At 52.5% G+C, this 16,155-nt stretch overlaps 1 protein-coding gene across 1 annotated transcript in view; it reads right to left on the reverse strand.

Annotated features, from left to right (window-relative positions):
- The window catches only part of PFKFB3 (6-phosphofructo-2-kinase/fructose-2,6-biphosphatase 3), a 74,676-nt gene extending 58,558 nt beyond the window's left edge, over positions 1–16,118 (reverse strand). Inside the window, exon 1 of the mRNA XM_053895619.1 lies at positions 15,987–16,118. Within this exon, the coding sequence (XP_053751594.1) occupies positions 15,987–16,002 (16 nt within the window). The 5' untranslated portion in view covers positions 16,003–16,118. The remainder of the gene's footprint in view (positions 1–15,986) is intronic.
- Between the last annotated feature and the right edge of the window lie 37 nt (positions 16,119–16,155).

Genomic DNA, 16,155 nt, shown 5'->3' on the forward strand with positions numbered 1-16,155 from the left:
TTAACGGGACAAGTCTCTGGCAAGTGAGTCACTAAGTCCCAGGTGTCTTATGCAGTGTTTGACACAGAGGGATCCTTCCCGTCTGCTTACGAGCCATCTCTCCCGAGCAGGGCGGCCCTTCCCTCTTCCGGAGCCCAGTGTACAAACACACACCGAGTGTCGGGGAGAGTCAAGTGACTCAGGGAGGGGGCGGATTCTGCAATTTCTGTTTCAAAACAAAGAACACCACGGACATGGGTTATTAGGAGGCCAAGTGGGTCAGAGAGGTCTCCTGACATCTCAGCCTCCTTTTGGCCAGTTCTGCCCTGATGCCTCTCTGGCTGTCGCTTAAGCAGCCAGCGTCTCCTCTGTTACGGGAGGCCGGCAAAGCCTGTGTGGTCCTCACGCCTTCTAGGGGAGACCCGCTACCGCTCATCTTTGTCGCCTTGCATAGCGCAGGGCCACCCTCTCCCGAGGCTCCATTCCCTTTTTAATGTCCACCTGACGCTCTAGGTCATTGGGACGGAGGAGGGTATTCCCAGCTAGGATAACAGGACACGATCGAAGCAACGTACAGCAAGCAGCGTGGAACCCAACGCGGTCTCCCTCTGAAAAATAAGTATGTGGCTTGTTGGGGGCGGGCCCGGGGGGTGGGGGGATGAGGGAAAGGTGCGACGGAGAAGACGATGAAGTGAAACACCCCAAAATAAGTCACCTGAACGATTTTACAGGTTCAACTACACATAAAGACGTAAAGGCTGGGAGTTCCATGAACCAGTCAGCCGCAAAGGACTTCGGGAAAGCTGCAGGCCTTCCGGGCTTCTATTCCTTCTATTCCTCCCTCACTCAGCACATCAGCCTCCCCTGACCACCCCCTTCACGCGATCCTTGTAAGGAAGCACAACAAGATTCTGATGCACTTTGAAATTTTAATCATGAATGGAGAATTAAAGAATCTCGAGTCAGAGAATGACATTCTTTGAGGAATCTTACGGGCACCGGAGTATTAGCGTTCCCATAAATGAATTCCCCCAACACACAGTTTTCGATCATCTGCCAGGCCCTCGGCTGGACAGGAGGAGCACTGCCCAGGGAGTTTACAGTCAAGTTGGGGAGACGGAATGAACACAAATGATAGCACAAGAACCATGATTACCTCCAGCTGTGAGACTGTGAGACTGTAAGGCAGAGGGTGGCTTCAAGAGTGAGGCCTTGCAAATGGGGAGCAAACACACCAAAGGAGGGAGCTATTGAGAAAAGGCAGAGCTGGGAGAGAGGGGGGTGTGCCCAAGGAAAGGCAGGCCCTGAGGCTGTTAATGCGAAGAACAGGAGGAGCGCCTGGATGGCCCAGTCGGTTAAGCATCCGAGTCTTGGTTTTGGCTGAGGTCATGATCTCACGGTCTGTGGGTTCGAGCTCACAGCACGGACCCTGCTTGGGATTCTCTCTCTCTCTCCCTCTGCCCCTCCCTCCTGCTCATTCACTCCCTCTCTTTCTCTCTCTCTCTCTCTCTTAAAATAAATAAGTAAACATTAAAAAAAGAATGGGAAAACAATGTTTTCAGGGGCAAAGACACAGTAAGGAAGATGTAAGGGGAATAAAATCTTGAGAAGGTAAACTTTTCCTGAGGAAGATAGTACCTTTCCTCTAGATCAGATAGATAACCCAGTCTCGAATTTACAGAGGAGAAAATCATCCAGACCAAGGGATTTAGGAGCTAAACTTACACCTCCACTCTGACCCAGGAAGACCACGAAGTGGATGCTTTTATCAACCAAAAGACAGGTACAACAGAGTGTTCATGGTGGCTCTGAACATAACGACCCCAAACCAGAAACAACCCAAAGGTCCAACAACAACAACTGAAGGGACACGATGAGTCATGTATGAATTTGTTGAATCACTATCTCATACACCTGAAAATAATATAATGCCGTATGTTAACTATACCGGAATTAAAAATTTTTTAATAAAAAAAAAAAACGGGGGGTGCTGGGTGGCTCAGTCGGTTAAACATCTGACTTTGGCTCGAGTCATGATCTGAAGTTTGTGGGTTCGAGCCCCACGTTGGGCTCTGTGCTGACAGCTGGAGCCTGGAGCCTGCTTCAGGTTCTGTGTCCCCCTTTCTCTCTGCTTCTTCCCCACTCACACTCTGTTCCTGTCTCTCTCAAAAATAAACATTAAGAGAATTTTTTTAATTAAATACAAATGAATGAATGAATGAATGAATGAATGAATACAATGGAAGGGGCAAACCGTAGTCTATACAATACTATATAGCAATGAAGATGAACTAAGGATTTCTACACACAACAACACAGAAAAATCCAGTTAGGATGTTGGGGGAAAAAAGCCACATTCAAAAGATATATAAGGTAGAATTCCTTCTATGTGAATTTCAAGAACAAGCAAACATACATAATGAGAGAAGTCAAAAGAACAGTGAGTGGTTTCTGCTGAGAAGCTTTCTCAATGGCAAGGATGGGAAGGAGCCTTCTGGGGGTTACTGGAAATGTTCTACAGCTTGATCAGGTGTTGGTTGCACGGATGTACACGTATGTACATTTGCACACTTACCGTATACATGTTATACCTCAGCTTTAAAGAGAGGTAAAATGTAAGCGAATAGCAACAACAAAAAAGTGACGTAGGGCATGCTGTGAACCATTTTTCTGGACGTGCGAAGGACAAAAGATTTACTGACCCCAGAGTATGACAGGGATATGCCATTTTATGGTAGGGGACTGGCTCGTCCTGATGTGTTCAAGGTGGCTATGTATGTTCTTCCAGAGTCCAGTCTGACACACGTTTTGTGCAGGGGATGAAGAAGGCTACTAATTAAACTTCATTTTTTAAGACCTTCCTGATACACATTGAGATTAAAATAGGACATGCGTCACAAGTTAAATACCATTACTATACCCATCTTGGGGCTAAAAACCAAATGTAGGTTGTAAAAACCAATAATTACACTATGACAGATGAAAGAGAATCTCCAGAATCGTAGCATATAAGAGCCGGAAGAGATAATCCGGGTAACCCTTTGACTTTATAGACGCGAGAAGGAAGGTCCAGAGGGGTGAGGTGGCCAATCAGAAGCCACATGACAAATAGAGCCATCACAGGACAAGAAAACAGGTCTCTGCCCAGTACCTCTCTATGTTCTCTGAGGTCTCCATGCTGCTATAGGGCAGAGCTCAGGTCAGGAACCACTGTCCTCACTGCCCCAAGGCTAGGCCCCCCGGGAAGAACAAGGACATGATGGTCCAGGCAGAAGATTAGGGAGCCTGGAACCCAGGACCCAGCCTCAACCACTCCTCCTGGTCCTCCATTCACCTTGACAAAGTTTGAAAAATCTTGGTACCTTTCTGCTTATCCAGAAATGGGGATAAGAGTTGCTTCTCGAAGGGTGAGAAACCAGCTTCCGTGGAGGATGATGAAATCTGTTTGTTGGTTTGCTTTTTGGAACAGCTTTACTGAGATAGAAGTTGCCCATTTAAAACTGTGCAATCCATGGGCGCTTGGGTGGCTCAGTTGGTTGAGCGTCCAACTTCAGCTCAGGTCATGATCTCACAGTTTGTGAGTTTGAGCCCCACGTCAGGCTCTGTGCTGACAGCTCAGAGCCTGGAGCCTGGTTTGGATCTTCGGATTCTGTGTCTCCCTGTCTCTCTCTACCCCCTCCCCAACTCACACTCTCAATCTCTCTCGAAAATAAATATTAAAAATAAATTAAAAATAAATAAAGCTACACAATCCAGTGCATTTTCTATATTCACAAACTTGTGTGAACATCGCAATTTTGGGACCATTCTATTACCCCGAAAAAACCCGTGAGCTGTCACACCCCCATTTTCTCCTCCTTTAACCTGCAGGCAGCCATGATCCACTTTTTATGTCTACAGCTGGGCCTTTTTGGACATTAAATATGAATGAAATCACACAATCTTCTGTGAATAGCTTTTTCACTTAGCATGTTTTTCAAAACCCCTCTGCTCTGTAGATACGCAATTCCTTTTTAGTGCTGGATTCCAGTGTATGGGTAGGTATACCTCGTGTGTTCATCAATCAGTTGGTGGACACTGGGTTGCTGGTACTTCGGGGGTATTATGACTAACTCTGCTCTGACAGTTCATGTATACCTTTCTGTGGGCAACTGTTTTCATTTCTCTTGGGTTTACACCTAGGAACGGGATTGCTGGGTCATACAGTCGGTGAATCTGTATAAAAAGTGCCCTTGCCTGTACCCTCAGAAATGAAAAGCCAAGAAATGAGTGATGGGAAGGGCGGGGGGCTCTTAGAGGGGTGGTCAGGGAAGGCCTCCATGAGGAGACGAGAATCAGTTGATGCTTTGCAGGGTTCACGCCAAGCTCTGAGGGAGGAATATTCCAGGCAGGGTGAACATGGCCCCAGGCCACACCGAAGGACGGAAGGATGGGGCAAAAGGTACGGGATTAGGCAATGTGGCTGGAGAAGTGACCGAGCATTTCTCATTCCTGTTTTAACTTCTCCTTTTGACATAATTTCGGCCTTACAGAAAAATGTCGAGTAGCACAGAGAATTTCCACGCATCCTTCACCCAGACTCACCAATTGTTAATACTTTGCCACATCTGCTTTATCATCCTCTATGTAATTACATTTTTTAAATATATATTTTATATAGACAAAATAGCACATACGCAATATTTTTTAAATTAAAAAAATTCATGCATATTTTTTTCTGAACCATGAAGACAAAACGTGCCCCATTTCTTCTTAATACTTCAGAGTGTATTACCTAAAGGCAGAGATGCTTTCCTACACGCATAACTACAATATAACCATTAAAAGCAGATTAACTCGAATACAATAAGGACTCCAAATGCATCTGGCCAAATGCCATGGTAATGCCCAGTCCCTAGTCCAGGCTCATGTACTGTATTTATTGTATCATTCTTTCTCTCCCTCTCCCTCTCCCTCTCCCTCCTCTCTCTCTCTCTCTCTCTCTCTCTCTCTCTCTCTCTCTCTCACACACACACACACACACACACACACACACATACACATATCTGGGTCCCTATTTTTAAGGACCTAATACTTACAAGTACCTACTACTTGAAATGGATTCTCTAAATAATTCCATTTCCCTGTTAAAACTTAAACATAGGGGCACCTGGATGCCTCAGTGGGTAAAGCGTCTGACTCTTGGTTTTGGCTCAGGTCATCTCATGGCTTCATGGGTTTGAGCCCCATGTCAGGTTCTGCATTGACAGTGCAGCCTGCTTGGAATTCTCTCTCTCTCTCTCTCTCTCTCTCTGCCCCTTCTCCACTTTCTCTATCTCTGTCTCTCCCAAAATAAACAAATAGACTTTAAAAAAAACTTAAATATAATTGGTAGTAATAGAAACGAACAATTAAAATTTAAAAATACAATTTTATGTCCTGTTTTGATGAAGTACCACACTCAGTGTTTAGATTTACCACACTCTTCTTTTTAATTTTTTTTAATGTTTATTTATTTTTGAGACAGACAGAGAGTGTGCGCAAGGGAAGGGCTGAGAGAGGGGAGACACAGAATCCGAAGCAGGCTGCAGGCCCTGAGCTGTCAGCACAGAGCCCGACGCGGGGCTTGAACTCACGGACCAAGAGATCATGACCTGAGCCGAAGTCAGAAGCTCAACTGACTGAGCCACCCAGGCGCCCCATCGATTTACCACACTCTTCTTACACACTCTTCTTTCTTGTCCATTTGTCTAGAAAACAATCATGACTGTAGACACAAAGGGCACTCAACTTGCCTGACAATTATTTCATGAACCATGAAAACACAGCTTTGGAAACTGCTGATCTCCTTAACAAGTAGGAGGAAAAATTCTTCATTCTTTCTTGATTTGGGGGCCCCAGGCACAGAGGTTTGGGTTCATAATCCTTGGTTCATCTCATGCACTCCTCATTGATCTTTGAATGGCCCCCTTTTATACTGTTGAAGTGACATAACAGACCAGCAGAAACCCATCAGCCAATTGATAGCTGAGCTTTTCACTCTCTATACATGTTCCACCATCCCTGCTCCTGTCTCCCTCCAGACGGAAGTAGCCATTATACTGAATTTTACAAAAGAAATATTGTTTTGGGGGCACCTGGGTGGCTCAGTTGGTTAAGCGTCCGACTTCAGCTCAGGTCATGATCACGCGGTTCATGAGTTCGAGTCCCGCATCGGGCTCTGTGCTGACAGCTCGGAGCCTGGAGCCTGCTTCGGATTTGTCTCCCTCTCTCTCTCTGCCCCTCCCCTGCTTGCGCACTCTCTCTCTCCATAAATAAACATTTAAAAAATAACAATAATAAAAAGAAATATTGTTTTGTTATGTAAGTATTGCTTAAAAGCAATATTGTTTAGTTTCAGGTGTTTTACAAAAAAATATTTTACAGAGCCCCTGGATGGCTCAGTTGGTTAAGACTCTTGACTTGAGCTCAGGTCACGATCTCACGGTTCGTGGGATAGAGCCCTGCGTTGGGTTCTCTCTCCCTCTCTCTCTGCCCCTTCTTCCCAGCTTGCTCTCGCCGTCTCTTAAAAATTAAACATTAAAAAAATTTTTTTAAGTATTTCACTGCACCTAACGTTTTGCAATTTTTTAAACAGTCATGACAATATCGAATACAACCGTCTATCAGAGCGCGTGGCTCACCCAGACCGCAGTGTAACATTGCATGGCGCGACTACCCCGAAAGGTCATTTATTCGTCTCCTGTACGTGTGCATCTAGCCGCTGAAAGCTGTTCCTTTTAGACTGAACATCACCGGTGCAGAAGCTTCTCTCCGTGACATGCCCACGACCGACATACCTGGTGATGGACAGGTGTTACGAACCGTTGGGTTCTTTCTCACCGAATCCAGGGGAAGGAACGTAGCCACAGAGGAAAAAGGCCCGTCTCACTGCTCGGTAGCACGGATCGTGATTTTACCGTCATGCCGTTTGTTACTTACTGGCGTGCATTACAAAATGAATTTTTCGAAGTCTTATATGCTTAAGAAATAATAAATTTCCTTAAAGCAGCAGCAGTGACAACAGGACCTTTTGCTTCATTCAAATGACTTCAAATGAAAAGCTTTTACATAATCCAGGATTTGCCCAAAACATGATTTGGCTTGAAGTGGGCTCCACTTTTTGTTCTCCACGTATATCTGGGAAATGATGTATCTGCAGCAGACATGATTCATGGTGAAGTGGATGCCAACCGACTCACTTTATCCTAAAAGCATGACATTCAAGTTGCAGAGTTTTCACACAGACACCAGCCAATCTGCAGATTCGGATTCCTTTACTGTGAGCAGGAGGCAGCGAGTGGCCGACAATTCTTGCTTTGATTTCCTTCCACGCCCCTTGGCAGAACCGCAAGGAAACACATCTTCCTGAGTCTTCAAGTCTGCGGGACAGTGAGGTTAGCTTGGATCCTTTCCTTTTGTTATTCAAATGTTAATGAGGTTTTAAAACCTATTCCTCTAAATGAGGCCATCAAGCCCGGGGGCCAGGGCTGGCTGGAGGCAAGTGGGGTGACCCAGCGTCCTGGTGTGCCCGGCACTCAGGAGGTGGCCTTGTCTCCTGGTTTCCCGCACTAAGGAGGGGGACATCCCGGGCAATCCTGGTCGAGCCGGTCACCCTGTTTGGAGGCCAACATGGTCAGCTGGTGGCTGGGCTGAGTTTGTTCGGGACGGCTCTCTGGCCTGGAGCTTTCCCCTCTCCGACAATGGAGGCCTTCGTGGTCTAAGGAAACTGAAGGATGGACAGAAATTGTCTGGCAATCGGGTACTACGGACACAGAAACACTGGCAACGTGAAAACCCCAGCACACGCTTCTCTCCCGGCTGGGAAACTACCCACGCTCGGCCATGTGTCCATTATGTAAAACACACCCGAACTTTAAGAATCCCTCATGTGTGGCAATAATAATCAATCCTGGTTTTGAAAGCCAGGTTTTTCTTAAAGGAGGTGTCTGTCTGACACTTGGCTCAGAGCATAATCGGTCTTTCTGGAAGGCTCCTTGCTGAGTCCCAACCCTCCCGAACCACGGATACAAGCCGAACCACTGCTTGGGGAGGCCCGCTCCTCTTGGAGGTCAACAGCACAGTTACAGAGCGCCAACGAACTCCCCGGGATTGGTGGCGCCTCGGCTGGTGGCGCGGCCGCGACCATAACCACCAGGGCCCTCGGCATCCCTCCCACAAGGCAGCTAGGGAGTCACCCGTGACTCACCCTTCCTCTTCCCCTACATCCAATCCGTCACAAACCCTGCAGTCTTCGTCTCCTAAATATACTCAGAATCCAACCACTTTGGACCACCTGCCCCTCCCCCAGCCTGACCTAAGCCAATGTCACTGCTCACCAACAGGCTCCCACCTGGTCTCCCTGATTCACCCTCGTCACCCTACAGCCTGTTCTCAGGAAGGCAGCCACATCCTGCACTCATGGCTTATAACAGCCAAGTTCATTTCTGCCACGCCTCGGCTGAAACCCTCCAAGGGCTTCCCATCCCACTCGGAGTCAGAGGCCCAGGCCCTAGAGTAGCCTTGATCTATAGCACCTGCCCTGCTACCTTTCTAAAGGTGGCCTCACTGGCTTGCATATTTCCTCCCAAACTCAGCCCACTGTGGCCACAGGACCTTTGCACTTGCACTTCCCCCTGTGAGAACACTCTCCTAACATACTGCACCGTCCACTCCTCACTCCCTTCAGTCTCTACCCAAATGTCACCCTGGGGTGACCATCCTACTTAAAACAGAGGCCTGCCCCCCATCCCTACTCTCCTTCCTCCTCTCCATAGCCATTAGGTCCATTGGGCACTCTCTATATTTACCTATCTGTTTATTGCCTGTCTACCCCCATTAGAAAGTCAGTCCCATGAAGGCAGGCAGTTTTGTCTACACTGGTCACTGCTGTATCCTCAGCTCTTTACCCCGCAGGTAAAGCAGGTGCTGTGGGGTTTGTTTGGCGCCGAACAGATAGATCTTTGCCAGATGATTGAAGAGCGTATGGAAATGACTGAAGTAACAGCACAGGAAGGTACTGTGGGCAGAGGCAGCCAGCTGGCATCCAGTTGTGTTTCTTGCTTTTCTTTTTTTTAGGTTTATTTATTTATTTTAAGGGAGAGAGAGAGAGAGTGCAAGTGGGAGCAGGAGCGGGGGGAGGGGCGGAGAGAAAGAGAGAGAGAATCTTAAGCAGGCTCCACACTCAGTGCAGAGGCTGACACGGGGCTCGATCCCACAAACCGTGAGATCATGACTTGAGCCGACACCGAGAGTCGAACCCTTAACCGACTGAGCCACCCAGGCGCCCCTCTTGCCCGTTCTATGTGAATGTCCTCAACTACTGAGTGAGTCTACGACCCTCCCTTTCTCAGTGTTCCCCAAATGGTTATTTTGTGCATGTCCCCAGAGAAATGGGGCCTTTGCGGATGGCTGACCGAACGGGGGGGACTCTAACCTTTTATCCACGTTCCCCGCTTCTTGCCGAGGCTGCCTGGTTCAGAAAGCCCCCCGCTGAGAGGCTGGACGCCTCCACAGCTGTACCTGCCAGAATCCTTGAAGCAGGACCACTCGGACCTTGGTGAAAACCCTAAGTCACGCTCGGCACCCCAGCTGCAGGGGAGAGCTGGGAAATGCAGTTTTCAGCCCCCAGCCTCTGCAGCACGAGCTATCACGCCAGAACAGTGTTCTCAAGATTGTGGGCTCCTCCCCACTAGTGGCCTTGAAATCGATTTGCTGGAAGCACGCCAGAATCCTTTTCAATGAGACAGAAGAGACTGCAAAACATCACAGCGTGCCATACACTCTGGGATCGGTACTGGCTCACGAAACTTTCTGCCCGAGCATCGGCCCAAAACTATCCCATCAGAATTTCTGGTGCATCAGACTTTTTTAAAAGCTCTCCGGTTAATCCAAATGTGTGGCCAGGAATAAGGCCCACAGGGTCTGGACATTTCCCTACAGAAGGGGACTTTCTGCACCCACTCTTCCCAGGCAGCATCTGGCCACACGAACCGTCATGCGGCCATGGTGCTGGGGGCCAGGCTTTCCAGGGTCTGTCTGTGTCAAAACGCATCTCTCTCCTGACAGGTTCGTTCTCTTTCTTTCTTCCTGCCCCGAAGCCCACGCTTCTCTGGGGTACCTCTCTGAGCTCCTGTCTGCCCCCACTGACCGATGAAACTTTGCTCTGCCTGTGACTGGACCGAGCCAGGTCCCCAAGCCTCGTGATGACTTCCACAGCCTCGAGGGGAGGGCTTTCTGAATCCAATCCATTGCTGGGGTTCAATACGTCAAGGAAAAGGTAAAAACACCAAAGCAGTTTGGCCCTAAGGAAGAACACAGTAGTTTCCTCAAAAAGCATCAGCCCAGCTCAGCTCCCTGCACATCAAGAGAGGAAAGCCAGGTGAAGGGCCCACACTTCTGGAACACCCGCTTGTTTTCATCGGGCCACGGACGCGGGGAAGAGGGAGGCTCTCTTTCTGACAAATTGACTGTCAGCATGGTGTGGGCACAGTCACTCTTACCTATAAAGTTCCACACGGGAGGGCCTGCTACTTATGATTACTTTAGACTCTGGGAAGATGAGCAAAACGTTCTCAGCCCTGGAGCTACCTGATGGAACTGCCAGACCCATGAATATGATGGCCTGACATCAGACACACAGACTTCCAGACTCCATAGGACAGGAAGGTATAACGCACATTCAGGAGACTGGACTCTGAGGGGCGTGTGGGTGGCTCAGCTGATGACGCGTCCAGCTTCGGCTCAGGTCACGACCTCATGGTTCGTGGGTTCGAGCCCCGCGTCGGGCTCTGTGCTGACGGCTCGGAGCCTGGAGCCGGCTTCGGATTCCGTGTCTCCCTCCCTCTCTCTGCCCCTCCCCCGCTTGTGCTCGCTCTCCTCAAAAATAAATAAATAAACATTAAAAAGAAAGAAAGAAAGAAATTGGACTCCGATACCAACTTCCTTGGGCATAAATTTCAGTCCTGAGGTCAAAGCTGAAGGATCACGGAGACCAGAGAACGCAGGGCCATGACTTTGTCATGTGCCACTTGCCTGAAACTTAGTTTCTCTCCTGAAGACACCAGGAGACAGCAGTCTAGCATGCCCAGGACAGTCTTTGGGGACAAAGGCACAGAGACGATCCCTTCCACCTCCTGCAGACAGCTTGCCCAAGATGCGTGGGAGACTCCGTGTGTGTGAGACAAATGATTAGAGGGCACGGAGTCAGATCTGGAGGGAATCTTAGCTCACGCTCCTTTCCCAGACTGGTAAACTGAGGCCAAGTGCTCTTAAGTGACTTGAGATAATCCAGCCAGTAACTGACCCCAGTCGCCCTGTCACTACCTGGTCTCCGAGCTCCCCGGCCAGACTGTTCCCCCCGACACCAGGACCTGTCCGTACACAGCACCGCTGGGTCTCCTTCCTTGGGGAGCACGCCGCAGGCACATCTGGGATACGGCTCTGAAATGGCCAGGGACCCCCGGCCTCATCCAGGAAGCTGCTAGGCCCTGGGGGAGGAGAGCGCACCCCAGAACACAGCCCACCATCACAGACACCCAGAGTGCAGGGAGGCCCCCGGGACAGGAAGGAAGGAGAGCCCAGCCCCTCCTGGAGAAGGTCTTTTCAGGATCTGATCTTCGCACTTCCCCTGGGGAGAGAAAGGAAGGACAGGTCCTGGGTTTACAGTCCCAAAATGCTGACCCCAGTCAGCAAAATTGAAACAAATGTAACTGATTTCCTGTTGCAAGTGGCTGAGTTGCAGGAATTCCAACTGTGTCGCATCCCTTGTCATGGTATTTGTTTTTCCCTTAGTTCCCTCAGCATCCCCGGAAACCCTGTGCCCAGCAGGCACCGGTCAGCTCCCCAAGCAGCTGCGGCCTGTCATCAGCTCCGCGACACGGGGATCGGCACTTATGACGGCAGTGTCCTGGGGCCACCTGAAGAGAGGCAGAAGGCCGGTATTGTCCTGTGCGGGCCCACCCGCGTCCGCCTGCATCCGTCTCTCAAAGACCCAGACGCGTCAGGCAACCCCGTCTGTCCCTCTGCGCCTTTCTGATGTGAAAGAAATTGCTGGTTCACACGGCAGACTTCTCATACTGTACGGTTTCTCTGCCTGATGGCGATCATATCCTACGTCATCTCCTAACCTGGGCCATCACCGGCCGTGCCGGAAAGGAAGAATGCAGAGGCCTAAGTCCCAGCCCTGCGGAGCACACAACTTAGCGAGGGAATTCAGACAAGCTGCACTGTCCCTGTAAGCCGCGTGTCCTTTATCTTTACAGGGAAATGATGCCACTCACATCAGCAGGTGGGGAGAACCGGTGAGCACACAGAAGGCACTTGGAGAAGGCGTGTGGAGGATGCTCTGTGAAGCTAGTTGGGTTTCTTACTGTCATTCACTGTTCCCCTTGTCCCCCCTGAAAGGTGGGACTGTGCCAGAATCCTTGCGACCCCGTTCCCTAAGATAGTTTTACTTCTCAACCAGAAGGGGACCTCGAGAAGGTAGTGGAGACCCCAGGCTCGGACAGAGCCGCACCTAAATCTCAGGAACAGTCACCCCGTCTCCTATCTGTAAAGCCCTCTGAGAAGAGCCACCCCCTCCCTTCACAGCAGGGCTCCAGCCTTCACCCCCCCACCACGGCCTCCCCCGCCCACCACCGCCTTCACCTGGTGTTGGCCCAAGCTCTTCCTGACCGCTTCAGAGAGTGCTGCCTCCTCCTGACCCACCAATCTCGAAGCCTACTTCTTCCAGCCACATGGCAGAGGACCCAGCTCTGTTCCCCACCATGGCCACTGTCATCCCCACCTGCCCGTGGGGAAGGTCGCTGGCAGCTGCTGCCCGGGCCGATCTCGGCCAGCTTCGTTCATCCATCCACGCTCGGTGGTTTCTGCCTGGCCATACGGGAGCACCGTGGGCCGGACTGGAGGTGTCAGTCCAGGGAGGGAGCTGCCAAACCTCACTGGGCCAGCACGGTGCGTGACCCTGGTGCATAGCACGCACTCGATCCAGAGAATGAATGAATGAATGAATGAACGAGCGAACAAAACAAAGAATGACGTAGCATGCAGTCACGGAACTCTGCATTCGGGAGACATCAATCAGCTTGTTCATCCCACACTCAAGGCACAGGACCTAAGATCCTGGGCAGGTCACCTGTTTGTCTCAGCAGATCCGCCCTCCACCAAAGGTGAGCCCACCCAGCTCTGCGTCCCAGCGGGCCAGCCTGCGTGGAATCGAGGGGCTCCGGCCGGCAGGCTCCCCGGGCCTTGAGGTCAGAGGGAGGGAGGAGCGTGACCTGGCTGCTGACTCTCCCAGTCTGCTCTCCGCTCTCCTTGGGACTACGAGCTGCCTGGATCGTAAGCTGGCTCAGCCCCGATCAGGCTCCTCAGCCCTTTGGGCCTCTCTTTTGCGCTTTTCGCACACCCCACCCAGATGCTCTAACAGTCCCCTTATTGAACTTTGCTCAGCTTGCCCCCTATGAGCGAGCACACCTGGTGTTCTCACTGGGCCTCTGACCGAGCTGATCCCAAAGTCCTACCTGTCAAGCCCCAAAAACACAGCATGGGAAGGGAATTAGTAGTCAAGCAACTTTCAAGAGGTTAGCTAGGAGGAAGTCCTTCTCCATCGGGCTTCTTTTCATCTTGGGGGTGGGGGGGGGGGAGCAGGAAAGGCTTTTCATTTCCTAATTTTTAAATTATTTTTTTGAATTGTTAATATAGTCAGATGGCTCAAAATCCAAATATATAGATAAGTAAAACATATGCACTTAAGTGTCCCCCATCTGGACAGTTCCAGGGACACGGTGCTGAGCCCCACCCCACGGCCGACCTTTCTGCCTTGCGCAGCCCCAAATGACATCCTATCACGATACCGAACAAACCAGGTCCCCCTGCAATTTCCACTTGGGCTTACTTCTAGGTAGGAGATCACGACTCAATCAAGTGGGGGAGTTCTGGCTCGGGCTCCAAGCCCTCCAGAGTCCCAGCCCTGGCTGGCTCACCACCAAAGCTTCCAAAACCCAGCAACTACTGTTCCTCCCATCCTAGGACCTTCACGAATTAGCATCCACAGAACAGACGAATGGTAGTGTCCCCTTCGTGCAGCAATGACAAAGCCTTAACCTTTAGCAGTTTGCAAACGTTTTGTCCTGTGTGAGCTATTAATACTGTCATCAAGGGAAATCGTCACACGTGCAAGATCATTTAGCTGCGCAGGTATTTCATCCTTGATGTGGATGCTCGCCACCCCCTCCCCGGCCCCCACCAACAAGTGCTGGGACAGGCCTTCTGGGAGCTCCCCCGCAGAGACCACAAGGAAATGAGCGAGCGGAGAAGTGGTAAAGTCAGCAGACCTGCGACTGTTCACGCTGCAGTTAAATGAGGTCAGGTGAGAGCCTGAGGGACCGTCCAGGCAAGGCCGCCATGTTGTAAGTGGAGTAATGGAGACACTGAGGACAGTGACCGAGGGGCGGGACGTCGTGAGCTGACAGAGGACCGAAGACAGCTTTCTCCCTGCTCCTAGAAGCAGAGGCCTTCCTTCTCACCACCCCCCCACACACCCTGCCTGCTCTTAGAAGCAGCCGCCTTCCTTCTCACCAGTCCCGTTCACAACCAGGAGCTCTATCCGGCAACCTTTGTAAAAAGGACAAAGGCCAACAGGGCTTCAAGTGCAACCAGAGCATTGGCCTAGAATCTGAGTTATAAGGGAAGGAAGAGCCGGCAAGAAGACAGGCAGAGGGCCACCAGGCTCAGTCCCAGCCGCACCCCGCCCCCCCCCCGGGGGGGCGGGGTGGAGGCTTCCTCTTAGTTACTCCTCACCCGGCCAGGGTACCCAGGTAGGGGTGGGTCACCAGAGCCCAAGCCCCTCCCTACACGAAGAGAAAAGGGGAAGGAGTCAGACAGCTCGGACTGGGAAGTAAAACTGAATCTCCCTCTCTATCCTGGGCTCCGAGCTGACCGGCAGCCCCCAGGATCCGGATCTGAGCGGAGCTCTGCAGTGACACGGCCTCCATCACCCGGCTAGCCAACTGAGGCCAAATACAGTGGGATCCCCCTTCCGGGGCAGGGGGCCACAGGAGGATCTGAGGCTCACGGACAGGGCTTGTGCACCCCCCCCCCCCACACACACACACCCGCTGCAGAGGGGGAGGGCCCAGTGAACAAGCTTAAATGCCAGGCCTGCAGGTGGGCCAGGTGGGTGTCTCCGTGCCAGGCGCGGGGCGGAGGGGGGCGGGGGGGGGGGGGGGGGGGGGAGGTCTTGCCCGAGGGCACCTTCCTAGGCCAGGCCGACCTCACCTCCGGTCGGTATCTGCCTTTCGGTGCGTTGTCCCACCGGTCCCACACAGCCGTCCCCAGTCCCCCATTTTGCCGAAGAACTGAGGTTCCGGGTGGTTTACATGACGTCCCAGGAGTCGGAGGGTAGAGAAGGGCGGCGGCAGGACTCGCACACAGACCTGCCTCTCCCACCCGCGTGTCCCGGCGGTCCCTCCCCCCGGACTCAGCCTGCCACCGAGTGCGCAGCGGGGAATCCCACGCGGCCAAGCCCCCGCCACCGAGGGCCCCCAGCCCGCCGGTCGCGCGCGACCTCCAACTTAATGAGGCGCGACGGGGGGGTTCGTTCAAAGTCGCGCGAGTGGCGCAGGCCCTGGGCAGCCCGCGCGGCGCACCGGCCGGGACACGTGCGGCGGGGGCGGGGGCGGCCGCGGCAGCGCGGGGTCCGAGGGCGGCGCGGGACCGGGGGCGGGCAGGGCCGAGGGCAGAGCCGGCGCGGGGGGCGGTGCGGAGGGCCGGGCAGTGCCCGGCAGCGCGGGGGGGTGGCGGGCGGCGCGGGGCCCGGGGTTGGGTGGGGGTGGCGGGCACGGCAGGGCCGGGCGGGGGGTGCCGCGCGGGGACGACGGGGGGGTCGCGCGGGGAGCGGCGCGCGCCCGGGGGGGGGGGGAGGGGGAGACCACGCGGGCTGGGCTCTCGGGGCCGCGTCCCCGGCGGCCGCGCGCGGGGAGGGCGCCTACCTTTCCTGAAGGGCATCGCGGAGGGGTGCGTCCCGCGGGGCCGGCCCGGGATACCGAAGCCGGGCGACGTCCGAGTGCCAGCCTCGCGGCTCGGGGGCGCCTGCGGGCGCCGGGCAAGGGAGGGGGGAAAGGGACATATTTGGACAGAGCGGGGCGCGTCACCGCCGGA

The sequence above is a fragment of the Panthera pardus genome, unplaced genomic scaffold, assembly GCF_024362965.1.
Source record: "Panthera pardus isolate Hobbes unplaced genomic scaffold, ASM2436296v1 HiC_scaffold_6, whole genome shotgun sequence".
Classification (NCBI taxonomy): Eukaryota; Metazoa; Chordata; class Mammalia; order Carnivora; family Felidae; genus Panthera; species Panthera pardus.